Raw genomic sequence first — 22,554 nt, forward strand, 5'->3', positions numbered from 1 at the left:
TTAAAAGAATGACTGGATAGGTAGAAACAATCAGAAGTTTATGTTAGCTTCAAGTTACTGGTAGTGTCAAAGCATTTTTATGGAAGCCAAAAGAAAGTTGGGCTTCGGTCTGCCCTGTTACCACTGCTTGCATTATAGTGACTGAAACAAGTCAAAGACAGAACTACCGTTTTGGGGAGGTACCTTCCACGGCGCAGGGCCACCCCACACTTGTCTCTCTGAGGCATGTAAATCCTGATCATATTTTGTTTTCATCTGTTCTACATTACTTCATCTGCAAAGCTTGATCACTTCTGAATAATATAAATCGATGACACAAAAATACATATGTGTACATGGATTGATGTAGTACAGCTGTTAAGATTGCTTAGATCTGACAGCATAAAACAGTTGTTAAACTAAATCAATGCAATTTTCATTTAGCAGTCAGGTAAATTAAACAAGAGAAATTTGCTCTTCATCACTGTCTAATCTTTTGAATAAACAGGTTTCTGTTTCAGACAGTATTCTGGTATACATACACCCTAATAGCATATTCCAGACTCTGAAAAACTCCTCTTTTTTTCCCTTTCATTTTTATCTTCTGCCTGCTTTCGTAAAAGAACAAGTTTATTCTATTTGTTCTTAAATTATGTTTACCTCATATAACTGACAGATTTCTAAAATGCAGCTTAGAAAATAAGATGCCCAAAAAGAAAAGGTTTTGTGATGCAAAACTAAAATATTTCCATTTTATGTGCATTTTTTTTCCCTCTTCACAAGACTAAAATGCGTTCCGTAAGAGTACATTTACCTTACACATTTAAATGAAATCTACAGTGGCACTACAGGGTTCATAATAGACTTAGCAGGCATTATCATTACTCTTTTGTTTCTTATATTGTATAGTAGCACATTTGCATAATAGTCCATAGGCTGGGGATCTTGCTTAGTGACTGCTAGTCCCCTCTCAGTCTGCAGAGATTAGACAAACAGCTCCTACATCTCAGGAGTATTCCCTACTAACTGGGATGAGTTCATATTCCCTTCTGCTTGCTCACCTGTCAGCCCTATGACTGGCAGAAAGCTTCAATTGTTTTTCAGAGTACACCACAGCCAACTGGTGAGGATGCTCTCACTGTCTCCACCAATAAACAGATACTAGTGGTAGCATCACTAACAACAGAACTTTGCTCTTTTATGTCTTAATAATGCTCTGCAACAGAGCACTCAGGAACCCAAGTGGAAAGAAATGTCTACTGGAAGTCAGAGGCTTAAGTTCCAGAGAGGGTTCAAATTCAGAATTCAGACACATGAAGTATGCTTGTGCACCAAAAAGCCTCTTGCTCACCACCAAGACTCTTCAGAGTTCATTGAGCTCTCTCCTCTGGCTTCCAGACTGTTTTAGGAGGCTTGGATCTTTCCCCTGGCATTTGTAATTTAGGTTCTATTGATTTATTTTTACTTGTGTCTTACAGCTCAGATGGGTGAGCATGTTTTTGATGTTTTCAATAGCTAAAACTCCTAATTCATTTGTCATCAATACTTTTTTTTTTTTTTAATTTACAAAAATTAACAAAAGTAAACTTCCCTGTATGAATGGGCAGGAAATGGCAGAATTTCCCCATATCCATCCAATAGACCTTCTTTTCAATTCTATAATTTCAAAGATCCAAACTACAGAACATCTGCCTGGCAATCACTTATCTGAACTATGTCTGTTTTGTGGCCCACAAACTCTTATGATAAAATATACTTGGCATACCTTAATTTGTTGATCAATTCAATTGCATTCACACTGTATGTTCTCACAGAGTGCCATAAAATCACAGAGAATTCAGAAAACAAAATCAAAATTATTTGATACATGAAACTACAAGAAGAATGTACTTCATTAAAAGGCATTACACGGAAGATGTCAATAGACACTGTGAAATATTGAAAAAAAAAATTTTAATAAATAATTCTATTATGGGTGCTAAAATTTGAAAATTAAATATCTAGATTATCTTCTGTTCCAAAAGGTCAGCAGTCCTTTACGATTTTTGCTGGTATTATATAGCTTTCAAAACCACATAATTATTATAAAAATACTCATTTTAGAGACAAGCATGGTTGGGAGATACCATAACATAGGAAAATACATCTGTGTCAGAATCTGATGAATTTTAAAAAAGGGCAATTTTACAAAATAATGATGAGGTGATTTGGAGGTAGCAGATGGAAGTAGTAAAAAGTGGAAATGTCAAAAGTACAAAGGAAAAGCAAAGGAACATATGAGAAACTGTGTTTCTGTGAATAATCAATATTCTGGATACAATTAAAAAGAATGAATTAATAATTCTGCCTAAGGGAACATTTGTGGATGGTTAAGAAGTAGTTTGCCAGCAAGCTGAATAGGAGCAAGGAGATATCATCTTTAAGCACCAAAGACATCAGATCCCAGAAAAGAGGATTTACATAGTTCAGAGCCTCCCTGGCTAATCCAGCAAAAATCTGCAGTTGGAATCACAGTCTGCTGTATCAAACGGCTGCCTACAGGAAGAGGCTGTCTCCTTTTTTAACATAGCGTGCCCCTTGAAGGCAATGGCAACTCAACAACACTGTTGCTGACTGTGGGACTGTAGCCTCAGTGTTTGGAAATGGATGGGAATTTGGAAAGTATTGCTTAGATTTAAGTGGGACAGAACTCACAGCTTCTCAGGCTATCATATTCTGAGCTCAAGTAACACTGATTTACCAGTTTCGTTGGCTGAAGAACAACTCAAGAGATAAGCACATGATAAGCTGAAGCTAAGACAATGTTCTATATTTTTTTTACTAGATACCTGTTTCTGATATTGTATGGGAATATAGCGGAAGATTTGGCGAGGAGGTTAGTTAAATATAAATACGCTCAAGTGACTTGCACCTGTCTGTAGAAAAAGCACATAGATCTCACTGTTTTACTGACCTTGTGTGCTTGATGAGTAGAACCTCTGTGTTAGATAACATAGGCCTGTGAGAAACTCCAGGCACCTTATCACTGTGTCTGAGATTCCTGCTTTGTTGTGAGAAAGAGCGGGAGGCTGCATCTGCCTGAAGCCTTGAAATACGGGCGAGCTCAGCAGGCCCAGGGATCTTCCAGCAGGGCTGAACTGACCAGCGCCTGCGTCCCTGCTGGTGTCACCTCTGCCTGGGAGCTCAGGTGCTACTTCAGAGATCCGCCAGTAGAGAGGTAACTAAAATAAAACTTGCTCTTTGCAATGCATTCGAGGCCTCTGGCTCTTCTTGCGATGTGCCTGCGTATGTATACACAGATATCCTAACCTTAAGATCCTACCAATGCAAGTTTTTTTACTGTTTTATTTATAAGCCTCTCTAATATTGTGAGATGAATCATGATTCAGACAAATCAGAGGTATGCACTGTGAAAAAAATTCCTGAAGAATCTATATTCTAGAACAGGAATTGAGTATTTTCTGCAAGTCTGCTAGGAACCAGTGTAGGAAGAATGTAAGGATGGATGCTTTAGATAATAGCAAATGCCTATCTACTCCAGAAGTGTGTCTCTTAAAAGGAGATGATGAGGCAATGTGAATGTAGGACAAGCATTTATGGTACTTCACCTAATACTTTCTCATCTTCCACCACGGTGTGATTTAGGAATGCCACAAGCCAGAGGTGATCAGTGTGTTTTACTAAATAAGCAATAGCTTCTTTTTTATGACATTTTGCAGCTGCCACTGAACACGTGTAACCTTTTGGTATCCAAAGAATTAGGCATTAAGAGTTCCAGAGCTTCACGTCACACACACTGCATGAGGAATCACTTCACTTGGTTTATTCTGAACTGGTCACCAGGAAACTTGACCTTAAGGTAAGTTGACCTTAATGTCTTAATACTTTTTTTATTTCTTTGTTTGTTTAATGTCTCTTGCCTATAAACTAGTTTAGTGTGAGAGTGGCATTCAGAGATGCTGAATTTGGGAAAGAGTTCCTTTCAGCAGATAGATACTGATCTAGCAAGGTAGCAATTATTAAAACAGGGCTCCTTCCATCTACCCTAATCTGGGACAAACTTCCACAGTGTCAGACTTAGCAGACTGCAAATCACCCAACTCTTGGCAGTGGTACCGCAGCTCCCCTTTTCTCAAACTATACACAAAAGAAGCAAAAAGAGTGCTCACTCTCTCATCATGAAAACCTGTATGAACAAGCAGTGGAGCAAATAGCCTGAATCAGTCTCTACAGGTACCAAAGACCTGGACCGTAGTTGCTTATTAACCATATAGGGGACAAAAAGGAGAAGGAAGGTAGCATACATTTTCTGCCAACCACCAGTGAAGGAGAAAGTAAGTATCAGCTTTTTGAGGCTGGGGGAGACAGAGGAAGAATCTTTGCCTATCACCAGCATGCAGGTACTGAATAAGTTGAATAAGTTTTGTATGGTAGGCCTTGCAAATAGTATCCATTTTATTGCTGGTAATACTGAACTTTCAAAAGCTTTATTCCTAAAATATAATCATTCCTAAAATCTAATCATTTTGAACCACTACTTTTCATTTCTTTTTGGTTTTTAGTTATTAAATGGCAAATATTGAGATTTATTGTAGTTTGATATAGGCACAAATTCACATAGCACAGATGTTATGCAAATATGTTGAAAATATGTTTTGCTCACAATATATCCAAAACTTAGGATATATTCAGGACATGTTTCATGTCTTGTAAAACTATGTACCTGGTTAGACATGAGCTTTCCCTATTATTCATCTGAAATCACTGCAGAAAAGCCTAGTCAAGAGAATTTATGGGCTACTTCAGGCTGAAATCTGGAAAAAAAGCATGTATTGTACATTCAGTAATCAATTAGAGTCCTTCTTTTTACAGTATTGTTTTGTGCCAGATACTGAAATTGGATATATTAAGGGGGAATCTTCTAATTTACAAGGAACCCTACTGAAATTACTTCATTTCACCGTATGGATTTTATTAATAAGCTTTCATTCCACAACTTCTAGCAAGCCACAGGTGTCATATGAACCACGTTGCATTTGTGGAATTTCATGTTACTGCAAGTTTCTCACTAAGTAAAATAGAGCCACAGACATATATATGTTTAAAAGGATCTAAAATCTTAATCTCATTTTAGTCTCCAAGTCAGTCTTTGGACAGGCATTTTTCAGTCTGAGGTCTTAAAGAGTGAGCATAAGATAATACTTTCCATAGCAACGCAAACAGAAAGTATAATAGGAAGCAGTCCTGTAGATAAGCATTAAATGCCATGAACTTCATGAAAAGAACTGTCAGTACTTCTTTTGCAAGATTGTGAGGAATTAACTTATTTTGATCTATAGGCTGCATGCCAATAACAGAAACTTTAAAGTCAGAAAGTTGGTAGATAATTGAACAGATAAGTACAGACAGACTTACTACAGAAAAATATTTTAAATAAAGATACATCATGTTGATTTCATCTGGTAACTGTGGTGTAAATGCATTCACAATATACAGTACTCATAGTACTGACAGTATCACAGTTATTAAAGACTGAAACTGGCAACAGAGGTTTGCACTACCAAGAAGATAACACAGATACAAATTAGTTCTACATTTCTGTATAATAAAAGCAGTTAAGTGAGCAGTAATAACTTCAAATTTCACTGTTTTGCTAGACATTATGTAACTTGAATTTTTTCTACAATAAGGAGTTCTCTTGACCCTAAAATTAATTTGTTTGATTGCTACTTTTTATTTTTCTTCTTTCCTAAGCCTGCTGGTAGCAGTGAATTGCTTGTGAAGAGCACAGAATGGAACAAAAAGGCTGGACTGAAGTAATGTGTTGGAGAGAGGAAAAAACCTTTGCAATTTATTAATGCATTCAAGAGACTGTTAAAAAACTTTACCATTTAATTATTGGAAGATTATAGAACTGCTTCAGTGCTTCTGTACTCTGTTAAATAAACCGTATGTGCAAGGAGTAATAAATGAAATTGTTAATTTCAGTGCATCCTCAGGGAATAGTAAGAGGGGGGTTTACATTATTTAGAGCTCCAAATGGATTTGAGTTTATATACAGTAATAAATCTTAACCACATTGTTAATTAACCCTGCATCAAGCCCCTTTTACCTTAGGGGTTGAAAGACACAGTGTCTGTTAGGATAACTCACCATTCATATTCTTAAAGATGTTTAGGACTGGGAGGAGTTGCCGATAATAGGGCACCAAGGCCTCCCCGACCATGTCAGCTGACACCACCAGGTGCTGGAGGACTTTCAGCGTGATGCAGAGGATCTGCCGGTTACGAAGGCTCAGTGCATCTGTGATGTAGAAAAAAGGACAGGCAGAAAGCAGAATTAATTTCTGAAATGTAGAGGGAGGGGGAGGAGTCCCCTAATGGACAAATTTAATTAAACTGTACTCTTCTGGGGATTGTAAGCGGGCCTTTATTAGCCCAGCTTTGAAAGATCCCAAAGATGGATTGCAGTCCTGATGTTATAAAACACTGCCTTGTCTGATTGTTATTTGTTCCCACAATTTGTGCTGACTCTTCAGTAACTCAAAGAATGCAGCTCATTATTCCCTCATGCTGCCTGTGTAATACTGGCGTGGTTCAAACAAATAAAAAATAAATGTTCAGTAAGTACCATTTGGGGCCAATGGAACTGTACAACTGCAAGACAACCTGCAAAGGTTGACAACAGATACATTCTAGTGCAACAATTAGTGTTTGTGCATTTGTACTCATTTATTTCACGATCATTTTATTCATTCAACTAACAATTCCTACTATTCTGAGAAGCAGTACAATGAAGCAAATGTTTATAGGAAAAAAAAAAAAAAAACAGAACACACCACAAAAAAACCTTGTAAGCTTTTTTTAAAAGACAAACATTCTAGAAAAAAAAAGATTTTGTCTTGCCTACTTAGATTTTTCTCTCAGCTTTCAGTGTCATGCTTCTAATCTTATGACACTAAGACATTTCATAAATACTTTTTGTTTCTCTTCTCTTTTGATTTTACAAAAAGCAAGTACTTTGCATTCTCTTTTGCAATTAAAAATGAGTCATGCTTGAAATATATTTTTCTTCCTTGCAAAATCCCTCAAGTTATAAAATCTCCTCTGAAATGAAGCTGGAAACAGTTGTCATATTTGGTATACTATTATATATCGGTCTAATTCTCCAATGTTCTGCTCAGTTACATAGATATTTACATCTTTGCACTGAGAAAGCAAAAACTGCAAAAGATAAGCTCATATTCAATGCTGTATGTTTTATGACCAAGGAAGTATATAAATATGTGATTCAACATAACGTGTATATATATATATAGATATCACAGAATCACAGAATCACAGAATCGACTGGGTTGGAAAAGACCTCAGAGATCATCGAGTCCAACCCTTGGTCCAACTCTAGTCCGTTTATTAGATCATGGCACTAAGTGCCATGTCCAATCTCAGTTTAAAAACCTCCAGGGACGGCGAGTCCACCACCTCCCTGGGCAGGCCATTCCAATGCCTGACCACTCTCTCTGTAAAGAATTTCTTTCTAATATCCAGCCTAAATTTCCCCTGGCAGAGTTTAAGCCCATGCCCCCTTGTCCTATTGCTAACTGCCTGGGAGAAGAGACCAATCCCCACCTGGCTATAACTTCCCTTCAGGTACTTATAGAGAGTGCTGAGCTCACCTCTAAGCCTCCTCTTCTCTAGACTAAACAACCCCAGCTCCCTCAGCCTCTCCCCATAGGTCTTATGCTCAAGTCCCTTCACCAGTCTTGTTGCTCTTCTCTGGACTCGCTCCAGCACTTCAATGTCTTTCCTGAACTGAGGGGCCCAGAACTGAACACAATACTCCAGGTGTGGCCTCACCAATGCAGAGTACAGGGGAAGGATCACTTCCCTTGTCCTGCTGACCACGCTATTTTTGATACAGGACAGGATACCATTGGCCTTCTTGGCCACCTGGGCACACTGATGGCTCATGTTGAGCTTCCTGTCAATTAGTACCCCCAGGTCCCTTTCTGTCTGACTGCTCTCCAGCCACTCTGCGCCCAGCCTGTAGCGCTGCAGGGGGTTGTTGTGACCAAAGTGCAGCACCCGGCACTTGGCCTTATTGAACTTCATCCCATTGGAATCAGCCCATTTTTCCAGTCTGTCCAGATCCCTCTGCAGAGCCCTCCTGCCTTCCAGCAGGTCGACACTCCCTCCCACATATATAAATATATGTGTAGTGAAGAACACACCAAAATTTGAAAATGAGTTACTAACTTTGTCAAGAATTGCCTCTTCACACTGAAGCATTGGGATTCAGTATTTCTGGCACTAAGTTTCGTCAGTGCACAGGAATGCTGTTTCATAGAGAATGAAGTAGATTTCTCACACAGGAGAAATGTCAGGTTTTCCATCTCTTTAAACAAATGCACTGTGCCTCACTCACTTCTTATTGCATGCCTGACAGGAGTGAAAAATCAGAGCTAGAGCTCCAAAGCAATGGCAAGGCAGACTGGTTGTGTGAATAGGTAGAGACAACTCTTAAAAATCAACTAGTAAGTATCTTCCCTTCCTGCCTCCTTGCATGCTTTTGAATAGCACACTAAAACTACTGTTATACAACAGAGAGCCTAAGGTATGAAGAAATTGCATTGCATCATAGGGTGATTCCAACTTAAAGAAGCGTTGGTAAATGAAAACAGAGACTAAATTCTATACTTCTTATTTGCCAGTCCTGACTGTAGTAACCAAGCTACAGCTAACTTCATATTGTCTCTGAGCATATTAATGTGTGGACAGGAAGCCCACCAATGCAACAGGCTCACATCAAGTTCCAGCAAAGAGGGTGGCTATTCCAAATTATGTTCTCATGGGTAGATAGATGTTCCAAAGAGAGACAAAGAGAGACCCCCAGATACAATTTGAAAGATTAGGTCCAAATTCCAGCCAGGAAAGTATTCTCTTACAGAAGAACAGGCATGATTCATTTTCTTAAAGGAGTGATTGGAAGAGGAAGCTCTTAGGTTCTGACATATAGGTTTACTCATGACTAAATTGTCATACACAGAAGTAGTAGCTAACCGAATTAATAGGGAATTTATCATTAACACTTGTAATTTTCAGTAAAATAATTAATAGTTATTCATACAAACATGAATGAATATTTGTATTCATTTGTAGGAATGAATTTCTATAAACATGAATAAAATTAATGACATTAATTATTTATACAAACAGTAATAATTAACTTAAGGGACATAAAAATTTATCAATGACAGAAACCATAACTTCTTAATCCTTAACCAACAAATCGTACCCACTTCCAGGAATATTTTTTCCTGACTGTAGAGGCAGGTCTAGAGGATGAGACATGCAGAGGGTGTCATGTCAGTGGAAATGGCTGTCCAACCACCCCTAGGAGGAACTTTTTTCTGCAGATGGTTTGCAGATTTTCCTGTTTTTAGAGTTCTGTCTTGTGCAAAGAAAACCCTGGTTTGCGTGGAAGCCAAGACTGTCCTGGTAGAGATTAATTTCTTAATCATTTGATAGTGTAAATTCAGCCTCATGACTGAGAAGGTGTCCCAATGAGTGCAGCAAGCTAAATACATCCTGAATCCAGAAGAACATTTTCAAAGAAGAACTCATCACAGAACCTGTCATGCAAGTTTCCTGACATCTGAGTTGCACTGTTGGGGTGTTTGCTGGAATTTTAAACAGTAATCGTAGCATTTGTTTCATCTGCATGCTAGAAAATCAACTGGATAGTTGTCCCACCTCCATCAGAACAAGGATACCCTGTCCTCCATTTGACACACAAAAGACAGACTTTGGATCAAGATTTTGAGTGCTAAAATGATGGATATGGTAGAATCAAAGAGAATGCAGAATTTGAGCCTGAAGCCCTTCTAATTGCAGAAATCTGCAGTGTGTGTTAGGAAAACATTTGTAAATATCAGAAGTAAGATCAAATTGACTGCAGAACTGGAGTTATTATTATTAAATATTTGGACTGTGGCATGCATAGCAGTCAACCAGCTCCTGGCTTGATTATATTAGGCATTGTATAAACATTTAATTAGAGACAGTCCCTGCCCCAAGGATACATCAATTTCAAACATATGCTTATCTTTTAAAAATCTGGTAATTATTTTCTGTGTACTACAATCACTGCAGACCATTTTCCCACATGAATCAAAGGAGGAAAATTTTAATGCTGTATATGAAATAAGTACATTTCAAAATTTTGAAAAATGTCAGTGATATATTATACAGAGGTTAACAGAAGTGGAAGAAAGTACTAATATCCTTTCACAGGGATAAAGCAGACCATTTAAAACTCTTAGTGCAGTACAGCTACATATGCCAAAAGAAGGAAACATGTATATATATTCCAATCTGAAAGCGTGCTAGGCTGTTGCCTCTTGACCTAAAAGTTTGCTGTGGATCTTCACAGTAACAGCAAAGTGAATGACTGCTTCCCTTCTCAACGGTACCTTTCCTCTCCCTAATGTGTTTTTAGTGGACTCCTCTCCCTTGATGGTATATGTTTCCCTTTTGGTCATCTAGTGTACATGCTGTGCATTATACAACTCTCTAAGGCAGCAACTTCAAAAAAAAAGAGACCCCAACCCAACAAATTGACTCCGTTGCTTAGTAGTTGCAATATTTTCTCCTTTAATGGTATATAAGTTTGACAGATTCGCTTGTGATGTGGATATACACTTTTCCAGGAGACACTCCAGTTTAAATAATTGCTCAATGCAAGCATATCATGAAGTATTTATTTCAAGCACATTTTATTTTGTACTGCTACTCTTTTTCCAAACAAGTGTTTCCTGAAGATCATCATGACTTTCTTAAATGAGACTTTTAAAATGTTAGTTGGTTAAATATCTGGTGTAAAAGCTCAGTATCTGAGTCAGCTCTGTGTTTCTGCCATTCAAAGCCAAAGTAATAGATAATTATGAAATTTGAAAGCGTATTTGAAACAATGAACGTTTTGGGGATGGAGGTTTTTCACAGTGCTGTTTATTTAAGCTTGTTAGCAATGAGCTGACATAGAATACCAATTCACTGACAGCTTCAGGGCATTTTTCTTTTCATTAAATTTCATTAGGAATTTATGTAAATTTAGAATTTTCTTTTTTAAATTTCCATTAAGAGTAAAGACTTTTCTTAAGATATATGCCACTTCTTTGCTTCTCCATTTAGATAGAAGCAGCTTACATATGAAGCAATATAAGTTATTATTTTAAAACATTCAAGTTTTTTCCTTGGGTAACGCTTCTAACAGCTCAAAGTAAAAGACTAAGAAGCTATATAAGCTGATATTTTTTATTTTTATGTTTTATTTTTATGTAGCAGTTTGGAAAACCCTGTCTCAGTCCCAGATGTTGCCTGTAACAGAAGTCACAGTTCTCATCTTTCCGACTAATACATTTCATAAACCAGGAAACACGACATCATTTCTCCCAGTATACAGTGGATCTTCTCCACGACATAATGTATTTACACAGAAGAGATCAAATCAGAACATTCTTCCCCAGATAGCACACAGATAGCAAAACTTTACACGTTCAAATCAGATTCCCCAAACCTTCATCTTTTTTCTAAATGTTAAAGTTTAGGTTTTGCTATTTATATTCAACGTTATGTTAATAATTTAGTTCTTTTTAATTTGCACTTACTTTTAATTTTATTTAATCTCTTTTTCAAATACACCTGTGAATCTATGTTTAGAAATGCACTGACAGTTTCCATTTTCTATTTAGGTCTCACAAATCAATTTATTTTGCATTGATCTCTGACCCCCTGGTTGGTTAATGAGGCGTCTGTTCTAGAAAATTCTTTGCCTGAAGCAGAACAAGAGAGGAGGTCTCCTGCAGGGCAACAAGCACTCAGGATAAAGATGCTTCGATTGTTGTGATCTACTTAATCTTGTTGATCAAGGGCTTCTTTTCTTAAATTCACAGAGTCAGCTTTAAAGAACTGCTAACATGAAGTGTTCTTAAAGTGCAATTGATTAAAGTGATACATACTTATCTTACAGAGAATTTTGTCCAAAACTTTCAAAATGCATAATACTTAACCACCTGAACTGATTTAAGTATTACAATATGCTAATTTTACAGAACAGTAATGAAGGCTGTTACAAAACACAGTGTTTCAATCAAGAGTGAATAGAACACAGAATAACAACCTTGTGTTCAGTATTTTTTTTAATTTGGGTAAGATCCTGATCTGATTTACAATACAGATGTACAGATATTTCTTCCAGTACAACTGAAGGGGTAATGTGTTGCAGTGAGGTGATGGGAAGGAGGAACAGGGGGCAAGGCACGAAAACTTTAGGCCAATTTTGTCATAAAAAACTTTGTCCTAAAAAGCCAAAGGCTGAGGCACAGAAAAGACAAAGATCCGTAACTGAATCATGGATACCTGCAAGAAGCATCATGTAGCAGAATACTGAAGAGAACATCAGTGGCTTTTTTTGAGCTTTAGCTGTGCTTGCAGTTGTAATGCTATACTAAATCAACACCTGTAAAACTGGAATCCTATTAAGGACTGTTTTAATTAACTAGTATAAAGAATACACTGAAAATAGAGTCCCAAAAACCTCCTCTGTGGCTATGCCGGTTTACAGAGTTTCCATCCACTCCTAGATGTCCATTCCTGTGCTGCCTCAAGCTACTAAACTGTGCTGAGTACCCACCCTCTCAATGAAAGCAGCTTTCTTATGAAAGAAATGTGATAACATTTTGTAAAAAGATTTCAGGAAAGATCTGGATAACCAAAGACCAGTAATACTGGCATCTGTACTGCACAAATTAATATAGTGTTCTAAATGTATTGTAGGTCCTTGAAGAGGAATGTGGACAAGAAAAGCCTGATAATACAGTTTCTTAGACTTCTGAAAGGTATTTGATAAGGTTTCTTACCGAAGGCTTTTGAAACACTTAACTGCCATGGCCGATAGGAAATGAAGGCAACTATAAATGGCCACAAAAGAGGAGTATAAATAGTAGAGCCTTGCAGGAATATCTGCTGAAGTTCATGTTTTTCAGTAGAGTCATAGGTGATTTGGAAGAGATGTTTACTAATGGCTAACAAAGTTTTCTGATGATTACAAATTATTCAGATGCCAAAAATAATGGCTGACTTCGAAGAACTGCAGAAGGACTTTACAGTGCAGAATGAATGGGTGGCAAAATGGAAGATGCAATTCAGTCTGAATAAATGTTAAATATTAATAAATTCAGGAGAGAATAGCTCTAACACCAACTGCAAAAGTAAGAGATGTTAATTGCAGATTTCACTTTCCAAACATGGATGAGCTATATCTTTATTAAATTAAAAACACGGTTTCTCCTTAGAGACAGGAATAAAGAAGAGTAATAAAGAATCTAGTTTCTGCATCATTTGAAATTACCTGAAATGACCAGTTTTGAGCAGAAGAATCTAACACAAACTTTCTAACTGGTTGACAGATCTTACAGAATTGGACAGATTGGTTCTACAGGTTGACAGAGCTTACAGGGGAGAAATGCTTTGGTATTTAAGGATAAACACAATTCTTTTAGAGACATTTGCTTTCTTTAAAAGCATTTTAAGTCTAGAAAATTGAGCGTTTTTAGAGTTCATTTTCAGTCTGTGATCTTAACAACCAGAACTGCTTCTCAAGAGCAACAGTCAGCCAGGAGGAACATAACAATTCAATTGAAGCTTTAATTTCTTTTCTGTAGATGACATAAACCAACTTACATGATTTGCAGAAAGAAAAAGAATACAGCCCAGAAAACCATATTTTTTCCACAAAAATATTTCATCATTCTGTGAAATAAGGAAGTATTTATGACTCTTAAATACTATTAAATGCAGTGAAGATATATGAGGAGAAATATTAATGTGCTTAGAACAACTGCTAGCAACAGGTTCAACTTTACTATCTAAATACAACAGTGACACTGATTTGACATTAAATGGGAATTAACTACACTGTTGTCCAAGACAGCAATCCGCATTTTACATGCAAATAGAATGTGGAGAATAAGAAAACAGAAATCAGGTTAATTTAGAAATGTATTAAACATTAAAAAAGACTCTGTAGGTGGCAATGAGAGAGGACTGCTCTGTGCCTTTCCCTGTCAGAGTAAAAAAAAAAATCTGTTTCCTTTAATGAAACATTTTCAACAAAGTTTAGGGTATCCTTGATCTACTGTGTCACAGAAGATATTTTTAACAACATGGAAAAAGCCTCGAAAAGGAAACTTCAGTGTTCCTTAGGATGAAGATTATCCCTTTTGGACTCTCTCAGAAGTGCTGGTCAGCTGACTGCAACTGTATAAAAACAATACTTTCATGTAAGTTACAATTTAAAGACGTGAGCTTTATTGGCTTATGGGCCTAAATTCAGATTGCCTACATGTCCATTTTACAATTCAGAGCACAGAATAGGAAAGATTCTGGTGAGTGATCCTTAAGTATTTAATTTCACATTATTTTCTTCATCAGCGAATACAATACAGAATTCCGATATTTAATTTAAAATGTTTTTAAAGAGCAGCTCTTTACTTACATTTTCCTTTGATAAACATGCAGGAGAGAAAAGTGCTTTTAAAAGCATTCTATCTGTAAAGTTATTTTTCTGTCTTTTCTTTTACCCCTTTTCCCACTATCATGTGTATTACCTTGCCTAACAATCAATTTACTCTTTTGTAGTAGAAATATGGTAGTGGTCTAGAAGAAGACTGGTTAATCGGATATAACTCACCCAGTGGGACACTTTAGAGACAGTAATATGTGTAAAACATAGCTGAGTTTATTGTGGATGCAGCTGAGTCACAGAAATGTTTAGCTCTGGCTATGCTGCTGTATTACACAGTCACAGCAAAATTTAAAATTCCTAGAAGCACACACTTTCACATTCCCTGAGATGGCAGTGTCTTTTTTTATATTAATATGGCTTTAATTAGGAAGAAGCCTTTATCATTGATAATACTTAGACTCTTCACACATTTGAGCCAATACGGAGGCCTTTTTTTTTTTTTTTTTTTAATGAAAAAGAAGCACTGTACAATAAAATAAAGCAGAACCAACAACTAAATTTAGCTAGCAGATTCTTGAATGTGTTCCAGCATCAGAAATTATTACTTGATTTAAAAGATTATATATCAAACCCATATAAATATCCTCTACTTAACAATCTCTTTCTAATGCTAGAAGCTGCGTAACAGCTAAGGCTTCCAGGTAATTATTTCTTAGCTAGATTCTGGTCTCTGCAAGACATTTAAATCCTGAGTAGCTGCTGTCATAAACTTGCAGTATATAAATGATTTCAGCTTTAAAAAAAAAAAAACCTACTATAAATATATTTGAGTGGTGCTGACAATACAGATTTAAAGAAGTGACATGATTCCTCTCTATGTGTTTACCTTTTAGAGAGAAAAAATTGTAACATTGTATTCATAACCTTTTACAAGTATCACAGAGTAACCATTCTGAATATTATATATTCCTTCTGACATTTCCAAAATCTACAGTAAGATAACAACATCCATAATGAATCTTTTCAAATGGAGAATAAATTGAATGAAAGAAAAACAAAACAAAACAAACTCACAATTCTGACCCTTTCAATAGTATTATTTCAGCATTATCAGGCTCTAAACTACATTCCCTTTCCCCTTCAACAAAACCGTATTTGACTCTATTCATTCTGTATCACAAATACAATGAGTCTGTTTTGTTCTGTATTAGCATGGATGTTGAATTATCTCAGGAAAAAAGGACAAGGATGGCAATACCATTACAGATCAATGATAAAGCAGAAGCAAGCTTAAGAAATATGAGCATCTATTAGTACAGGTGTAGCACAAAGACTTAAAAATAATCCTGACTAAAGAAGGATGATGGTTCAGAATATTATTTCCTTAAGGTACTGATCTAAAGAAACAGGAAAGGACAAAACAATATATCTGAAAGAGTAGGTGTTTCAAGAAAATAAGTTTTAGTTTTAGTGGTATTACACTTGGAGTTTTAGGTTTATTACACTTATTTTAAAATAATTTACTACCTTTCACATAACTTTTCTACCAAAATATTTTTGAATATATAAAAACTTCAAAATTAATACTTTAAAAAAATGCTAACATTTTACATACAACATTAATCAGTCAGATAGAACTCCCAATTTAGATATATGTATACTCAAAGTAATGCAAATGATGCTAGAAGAGATAGTGAATAAATATAACTGTAGAATAAATGAAAGGACAAAAAGAAACATAATTCCATAAGTTTCATCTGCTGATTTCTCCTGTCATTTTAGATGAACTGGTTTATACAGTAATGGATTTACACAATAAATATACAAAAACCAGTAAGAAAATGTCACTTCACATTTCCAAAGACCAAAAGCTACATTGCAACAGGAAAACACTAATCAGACAGCTGATTGTTCGGCATTACTGCCAGTACCAGGCGACTGTAGACATAAGCCTTCTGGCGTTATGCCTTACAATTTACTCACATTTGTAATAATATCCATGAAATTTACAGTCTGGCATGGTTTATTGCTTAATTAGTAACTTGTCAAAAATCTACAGAATATATATGCAATTTTAGGGATTTTTTTTCCCCCCACATTTTCACCTACTTTTTATTGGGATAATGAGCTGAGGAATGACAGGAAGAATCTTGTTTCCACCATGTTCCAGCATGTCATGGATTCCTTGACGAGCAAAAAACTCACACGGAAATGATGTTTCACAAAGCCCATCAAAAAACAAAGGCAGCCAGTAATGATAGTCCAGCTTTTCAAGCTCTACCTGAAAATACAAAATAAATAAACCAAGAAATGTAATCTTTCAATACTAATACAATGTGATCAGACCAACAGATAATTCATGCCATCTACACAAGTATGTTTAGTAAATAATCATTCAATTTGTATCACTGCAGAATATCATTAAGTTTTAAATACGGTTTATGGCCAGATATTGAAATCCAGAAATATTAGACCTAAAGAAAAGAACAAAAAATAATATGCTTCTTTCTATTTTCACTTTTTGATAAGTCAGTACTAGATTCTGATATTCTTGCTTATACACCTTACTTTGTAAGTTACCCATAGGAATCAAAATAGCCATTTTAAGAATAACATGCTGTTTATTCCAGAAAAAATCTGATCTTTACCTCTTCACTTGGACACTCAAAAGAAAAAATAAGAGAAAGAATCCTGTAACCACTTCCATCTTCAAAACACTTCTTAGCTACTAACCTATTTTTCTTGTGATTATATTTTGGCATCGGGTAGATGCTTCCTCCTCCATACCTAACAAGCGTTATACCCTAAAAAAAAATAATTGCCAGGTTAAGCAAACAAATACCCAGCCCTTAATTTGGGGGCAATAACCACATGCTTACTGAACTTGTGGAAGAAAAGTCTGAAATTAAGCAGCCAAGGACTGAATTTGGGTTTCACACTTCTTGGGTAAATCCCATTGTCAGCAAATAGCAGATGTAGGTTCTCTTTGCAACCATGACCCATTGTCCTCCTTGCTTGACCCTGAGCAGATCTGAATCTTGGTGTGGCACATCTTAGCTACTGACCTGACTGCCTCAGTCTTTCATATTGAAACTGCTCCATCCACAATAAAAGCAAACAAATTGGAAGTAAGGACTTGAAAGTAAGTCCTCTACATTTGCTGTGGGTGTCTCACTATTGGCAGATGTAGTGCAAATTAAACACTTACATAGTCTCAGGTGCACTTATTGATAATTTCTTATAGGAGACTAAAAATAACAATTACATAATATCTAGTCACCTACATGAATGAAATCAAGTCCCTGTAATGAACCACATGGAAGAAGGAACAAACAAAACCTACATTTCCTATTTTCACAACACCGTATGTGATGGCATTTCTGTAATTTTTGCTCATCAGCTTTTTGTTTCACAAGGAAAAACAACTTTATCAGATGACTTTAGGGTTTTAGGGTCAATATCCCAGGGTCAACTAATGAGAAATTCCAAAAATAACTATACCAAGCAACCATGTATGAAGAACTTTGCAAAACAAGAATCATGATATATTTAAATTCCTAAACTGATGGGTTTCGTATTTCCTGAGGACATTTGGTATGCTACGGACAATACTTGCAAGACGTTAAAATAAGTCTGCCCCCAAAGTCCCCGAGAACAGAAGATGATAAAGCAACTACAAACTTCTGGTAACGAGTCTACGTGAGAGGTTAAATTGTTCATTGCAGCAAGAAACCTGTATCAGGGAAGAAATGGCCAGGTGGTCAAAATTCTTCGACCAAAAAGCAGGACTAAGAAGAAGCAAATTTTTCCTGTTCTCTGTCAAAAGGAAAATAAGACGTCCTTCAATATTTTTTTTCTTTTTAACTTTTAATTTGTAGCTTATAAAATAATTAGATATCATTTTTTGTTATTGAATGTTCCAGTTAAAGAAATTTGAAAATGAAACTTACAACAGCTACTTGTGTCTGTGGAAAGCTTTAGATATGAAAAAGAGAGATACGATTAGTAATGTGTGGGCTTCTTTTTAAACCAAGGGGTGTTTGTTTCACAGGGAAAACCATCTTTATCAGACTATGTTTTTGGTAGTTTGTCTTTTGGTTTGAGTCCATTCCTTATTAGGCTTTTGACAACTCTTTCAAAATTTTAAACTATTTCCACAGAAAAATATCGTTGACGCATACACATCCATGTTAGACCACTGAATCAGTATTTGCAACTACTTTGCTCAAAACACATATAGTAGAATCTCTCATTTCATTTCTCCCACTCTTCAATAATATTTCCTCTAACTGTATCTACCAGTTATCTTTCTTCTAAAGATGTGATATTTCTGATATGCTGAGAATTTTTTTTCAGCTGTTCTTTGCCCTTGCAACGTCCTTTTCTGCTTCAGATATGAAGAAAAAGCTATGTGTTCAAAACCTTTTCAATGTTTTTCAATGATAATAACTGTCTAATAAAAGATACTACCTTTATCAACTCTGTCTTACAGTTGTACATTACATATACATAGGAATGATATATTAACTTTAAGGTGAATATGATTTCTGGATTTAAAAATGAAACTGATTTTTACACATGACATAAAAGCTTTATTATGAGAAAAAATCTCTACAAAATACAGGTATGACAAGCTGTAGATCATAAAGCAGTTGTGTGTACTCCTCACTTCTCAATTAGTTCCAAAGCCGTAAGTGGTGGGCAAATGGCATGGCTCTGAAACGGACTCCGATTTCTAACTCATTTCTTGAAGTGTCAGCTGCCCAAGCACACAGCCAATTTTTACTTAGCATTTTGTGCTCTATAATAACTCCCACAATATGGAAGCCAGAAATATTTTGCCTTACATTCGATGGTGTGAAACCTCTTCCTTCTGTGTTTACCATTTAGTTTTTAAAAGTCGCTATTATACAGCTGTTCAGAGAAAAATGTACTTTTTCTGTTTACACCCACAAAATACTTTTGTTTTTCACATCCACCCACAAAAAATGCTGATTAAAGCTCAAATTCTTGGCAAAACTTGTCCACATCTGACAATAATGCTGCAACTATGGATTTTAAGAAGAAATCTCACAATAATTATTATGAACTTCTGTACTAGTGCTTTGTAAGTTGTGAGAATCCAGCCTCTGAATTTTTAGCAAATAGGTCAACTAATAAAAAAATATATTACTAAAAAATATTATCATACCACAAAACCAACTGTATTATAACCAATAAAATCTTCTGTTTCATTAAACTTCCATGTTACTTACATATTCTACAAGTTCCCTAGGTGAAAAAGAAACAATGTGCAGGTTTTAATTGTTATTTTATCAATATGTATAACCAGCTCACAAGATGGGAGGAAACTAATGGCAGTATCACAGTTAATTTGCCCAGCAGTAAATCTGTTCCCATGAAGCAGCTCATAGTGAGAGACAAGTCTGCTGAGACAATGAAAAGCCAGGTAAAGAGTCGAGGTTGTAAACAGTAAAAATAAGCTTTGTGGCTAATCTGCCTGCTGGATGAAGAAAGCAAGCTATTTGAAAGAACTTCAGGTACAGAAGTTTGACAAAAACTATGTTATTGGCCTTTCTTAAATAATCATATTTAAAATGATCTGGTAATCTACAAGGCAAACCTGGTTTTAGAATGTAGTGTTTAAGACACATAAACAGCTTAATTTTCCATCTCATTTCACACAACTGATTACATACTACTGTATGTCTTTGACATGATTATGCAAAAATTGGATTTGATCTTCTAGAAACATTATATCTAACTATTTATCTACTCATTTAATGTCTTTATCCAAGGCATTAATATTGGGCATAGTAAAAGAAACTCTGGAATTTTGGTTTGATAAGGACAAACAGGAGTTTTTGTAAGGATTGTAAAGATTTTGTAAGGATTCTTTGGTAAAACAATAGTTCCTTTTAAGGTTTGTTTTCCATTCTATAACAGCTATTTAATCTCTATTTTCTAGGTTAATGGAAAGAGAAAAGCAGAAACATTCTTGTGTAGTCTGAGTTTTGGACTTCCTTTCTGATTTTCCTTCCAAAATTTCTTTCAATCTTCTTTCAAGGTTTCTTTTTTTCTTCCAGTATCCTCTACCCATAGTCAGGATGAAGCCTGTGCATTTCACAGTGCTTGGCTTTTTGCTATATTTGTCTCTTAATTTATAATGGGATGTTAGTTTTAGTCTTAATTATGGAGCAAGTAATGCTCACTAGTATTTTCTAGACTTGATTAGATGCTGGGTTTAAGATGGTAACTTTGCTTATGGTACTTATGGTTCAAAGCTCAATTCTGCTGTTGCATTTAGTCACTACAAGTTTTCCAGCAAAAATGTATTCTCTTTTTAGTCTGCTGCATTGTACCTTTCAATACATGTTGCATAGGTTACAAAGATTCTCTGTTCTCACGTCCTTTTTTAAAAAAATGCAGCTATATTTTGAAATGATAAAATACTTACCTTAAGCAGAAGATTATAAAATTTGAAGAGAAACAGATAATGCTAAGAAAATGGATAAACTAGATAAACATCCCAACAGAAATCAGTGAAACTGAATTTAGAGCCTTTTTAACACACTCTGTAGATATTTAGCTTCCCACAAGAAGTGGAATAACAACAATGAATTTTTGTCTTCCATGGATAAATTAAAAGAAGCTATAATAAGAAATGTTTTTGGAGTGTTACTGTACTGTCTGTCTGAATTCAGCTCTGAAATACCACTTCATGTAAAATACCAAAACCAACAGAAAAAAACAAACAAACAAACAAACCAAGAAACAACCAAAATCAAAATGCAGAAATATTACATAGATAATAATTTTGAATATACTGCATTACTTGTTGTCTCCATGTTAGTTACAAGAGTAATGCTGTTATAAATAAAAATAGTTGAAAAAAGCTAGGGAGATATTTGTTCTATTATATTTTATATAGCAAGATATAATTAAGTTTTCCATAGTATTCTCTGTATCTTGATGTCCTATTGCTCTTTAAAAGGAAGTTGGAACACAGTAACATTTAAGTATGAGAACGCTGGAGTGTGATATGAAAAGGTTCCTGAATATGATGTGTACCTTAAAGTAAATGCAGTTCTTAACCCTTTTCTCTTTCTCATTTTAGGGGCACATAATTGATAATTATTTTCTAGCTATGACTCCTATCTGCATAATGATGTTCCTTCTACCTATAGCTCCAAATAGAAGCAATACGACTCTATCCTGCAGACTAATTGCCTCTTTTGCCTCTCTCCCTTATTTTTCCACTGCTTTCTCTCAGCTGTCACTGCTGCCTAATCCATGTGGATTCTTTTCAAATTATGGGGAAACACTCATAATAAATTCATCCACTTACTTTTGGCTCACGCTTGAAATGTATGAATAAGAAGCATGATTGAAACAGAAATGGTTTGATAAAAATTATTTGACAATATGAAAAAATCAGTCTATTCATAATCTACTGCAAGCAACAATGGCTAGAACTGGATATGATCAAGGCCTCTGTAATGTTACTGAAAATCAAATACTTAAATTTCTGTCATTACAGCAGACAGACTCCACACATATTATTTGGAGAATAATTGCTACTAGCAATGATGATGGTCCCACGTATGATAACCATAACATTTTCTTTTCAATTGCCACACCTGAAGGTGACAATCTGGGGCTACTGAGAATGTGAAGAAAATTAATAGTCAAGAGGGTGTCATATTATTCCCTAAAAAAACATAGGATGAGAAATGCAGGAAAAGACAGGAAAGGGAAGACATCAATTTGTGTAAACTCTTGCCTGGCTAGACAGAGGGTATAAACCCAACCTGAAATCTCTTCCTATAAATGCAACCTAAGAATTATTTTTTATTTAAGAAATGGATTCTCATCTACATGTGTGAATCTCTAACAGTCTCTGAGCTATGCCAGCCAAAAGATAATCTAGGACATTTCAGGAGGCGGGGGGCAGTGCAGATTCTATCCTTGCATTTTTATAAATATTTTCTAATTGTACTGACTGGATTTAGACTTCATAAATATACACTTTGCTAGTAATACAGATCAGGC

The 22,554-nt window shown here is 35.6% G+C and overlaps 1 protein-coding gene across 1 annotated transcript in view; it reads right to left on the minus strand.

Annotated features, from left to right (window-relative positions):
- Window positions 1-22,554, minus strand: part of PACRG (parkin coregulated) — a 240,529-nt gene that overhangs the window by 93,411 nt on the left and 124,564 nt on the right. Inside the window, exons 4-5 of the mRNA XM_082048438.1 lie at window positions 16,612-16,783; window positions 6,133-6,282 (exon numbers count right to left, since the gene is read on the minus strand). Of these exons, the coding sequence (XP_081904564.1) occupies window positions 6,133-6,282; window positions 16,612-16,783 (322 nt within the window). The remainder of the gene's footprint in view (window positions 1-6,132; window positions 6,283-16,611; window positions 16,784-22,554) is intronic.

This window comes from Streptopelia decaocto (genome assembly GCF_964273445.1).
Source record: "Streptopelia decaocto genome assembly, chromosome: 3".
NCBI classification, from domain to species: Eukaryota; Metazoa; Chordata; class Aves; order Columbiformes; family Columbidae; genus Streptopelia; species Streptopelia decaocto.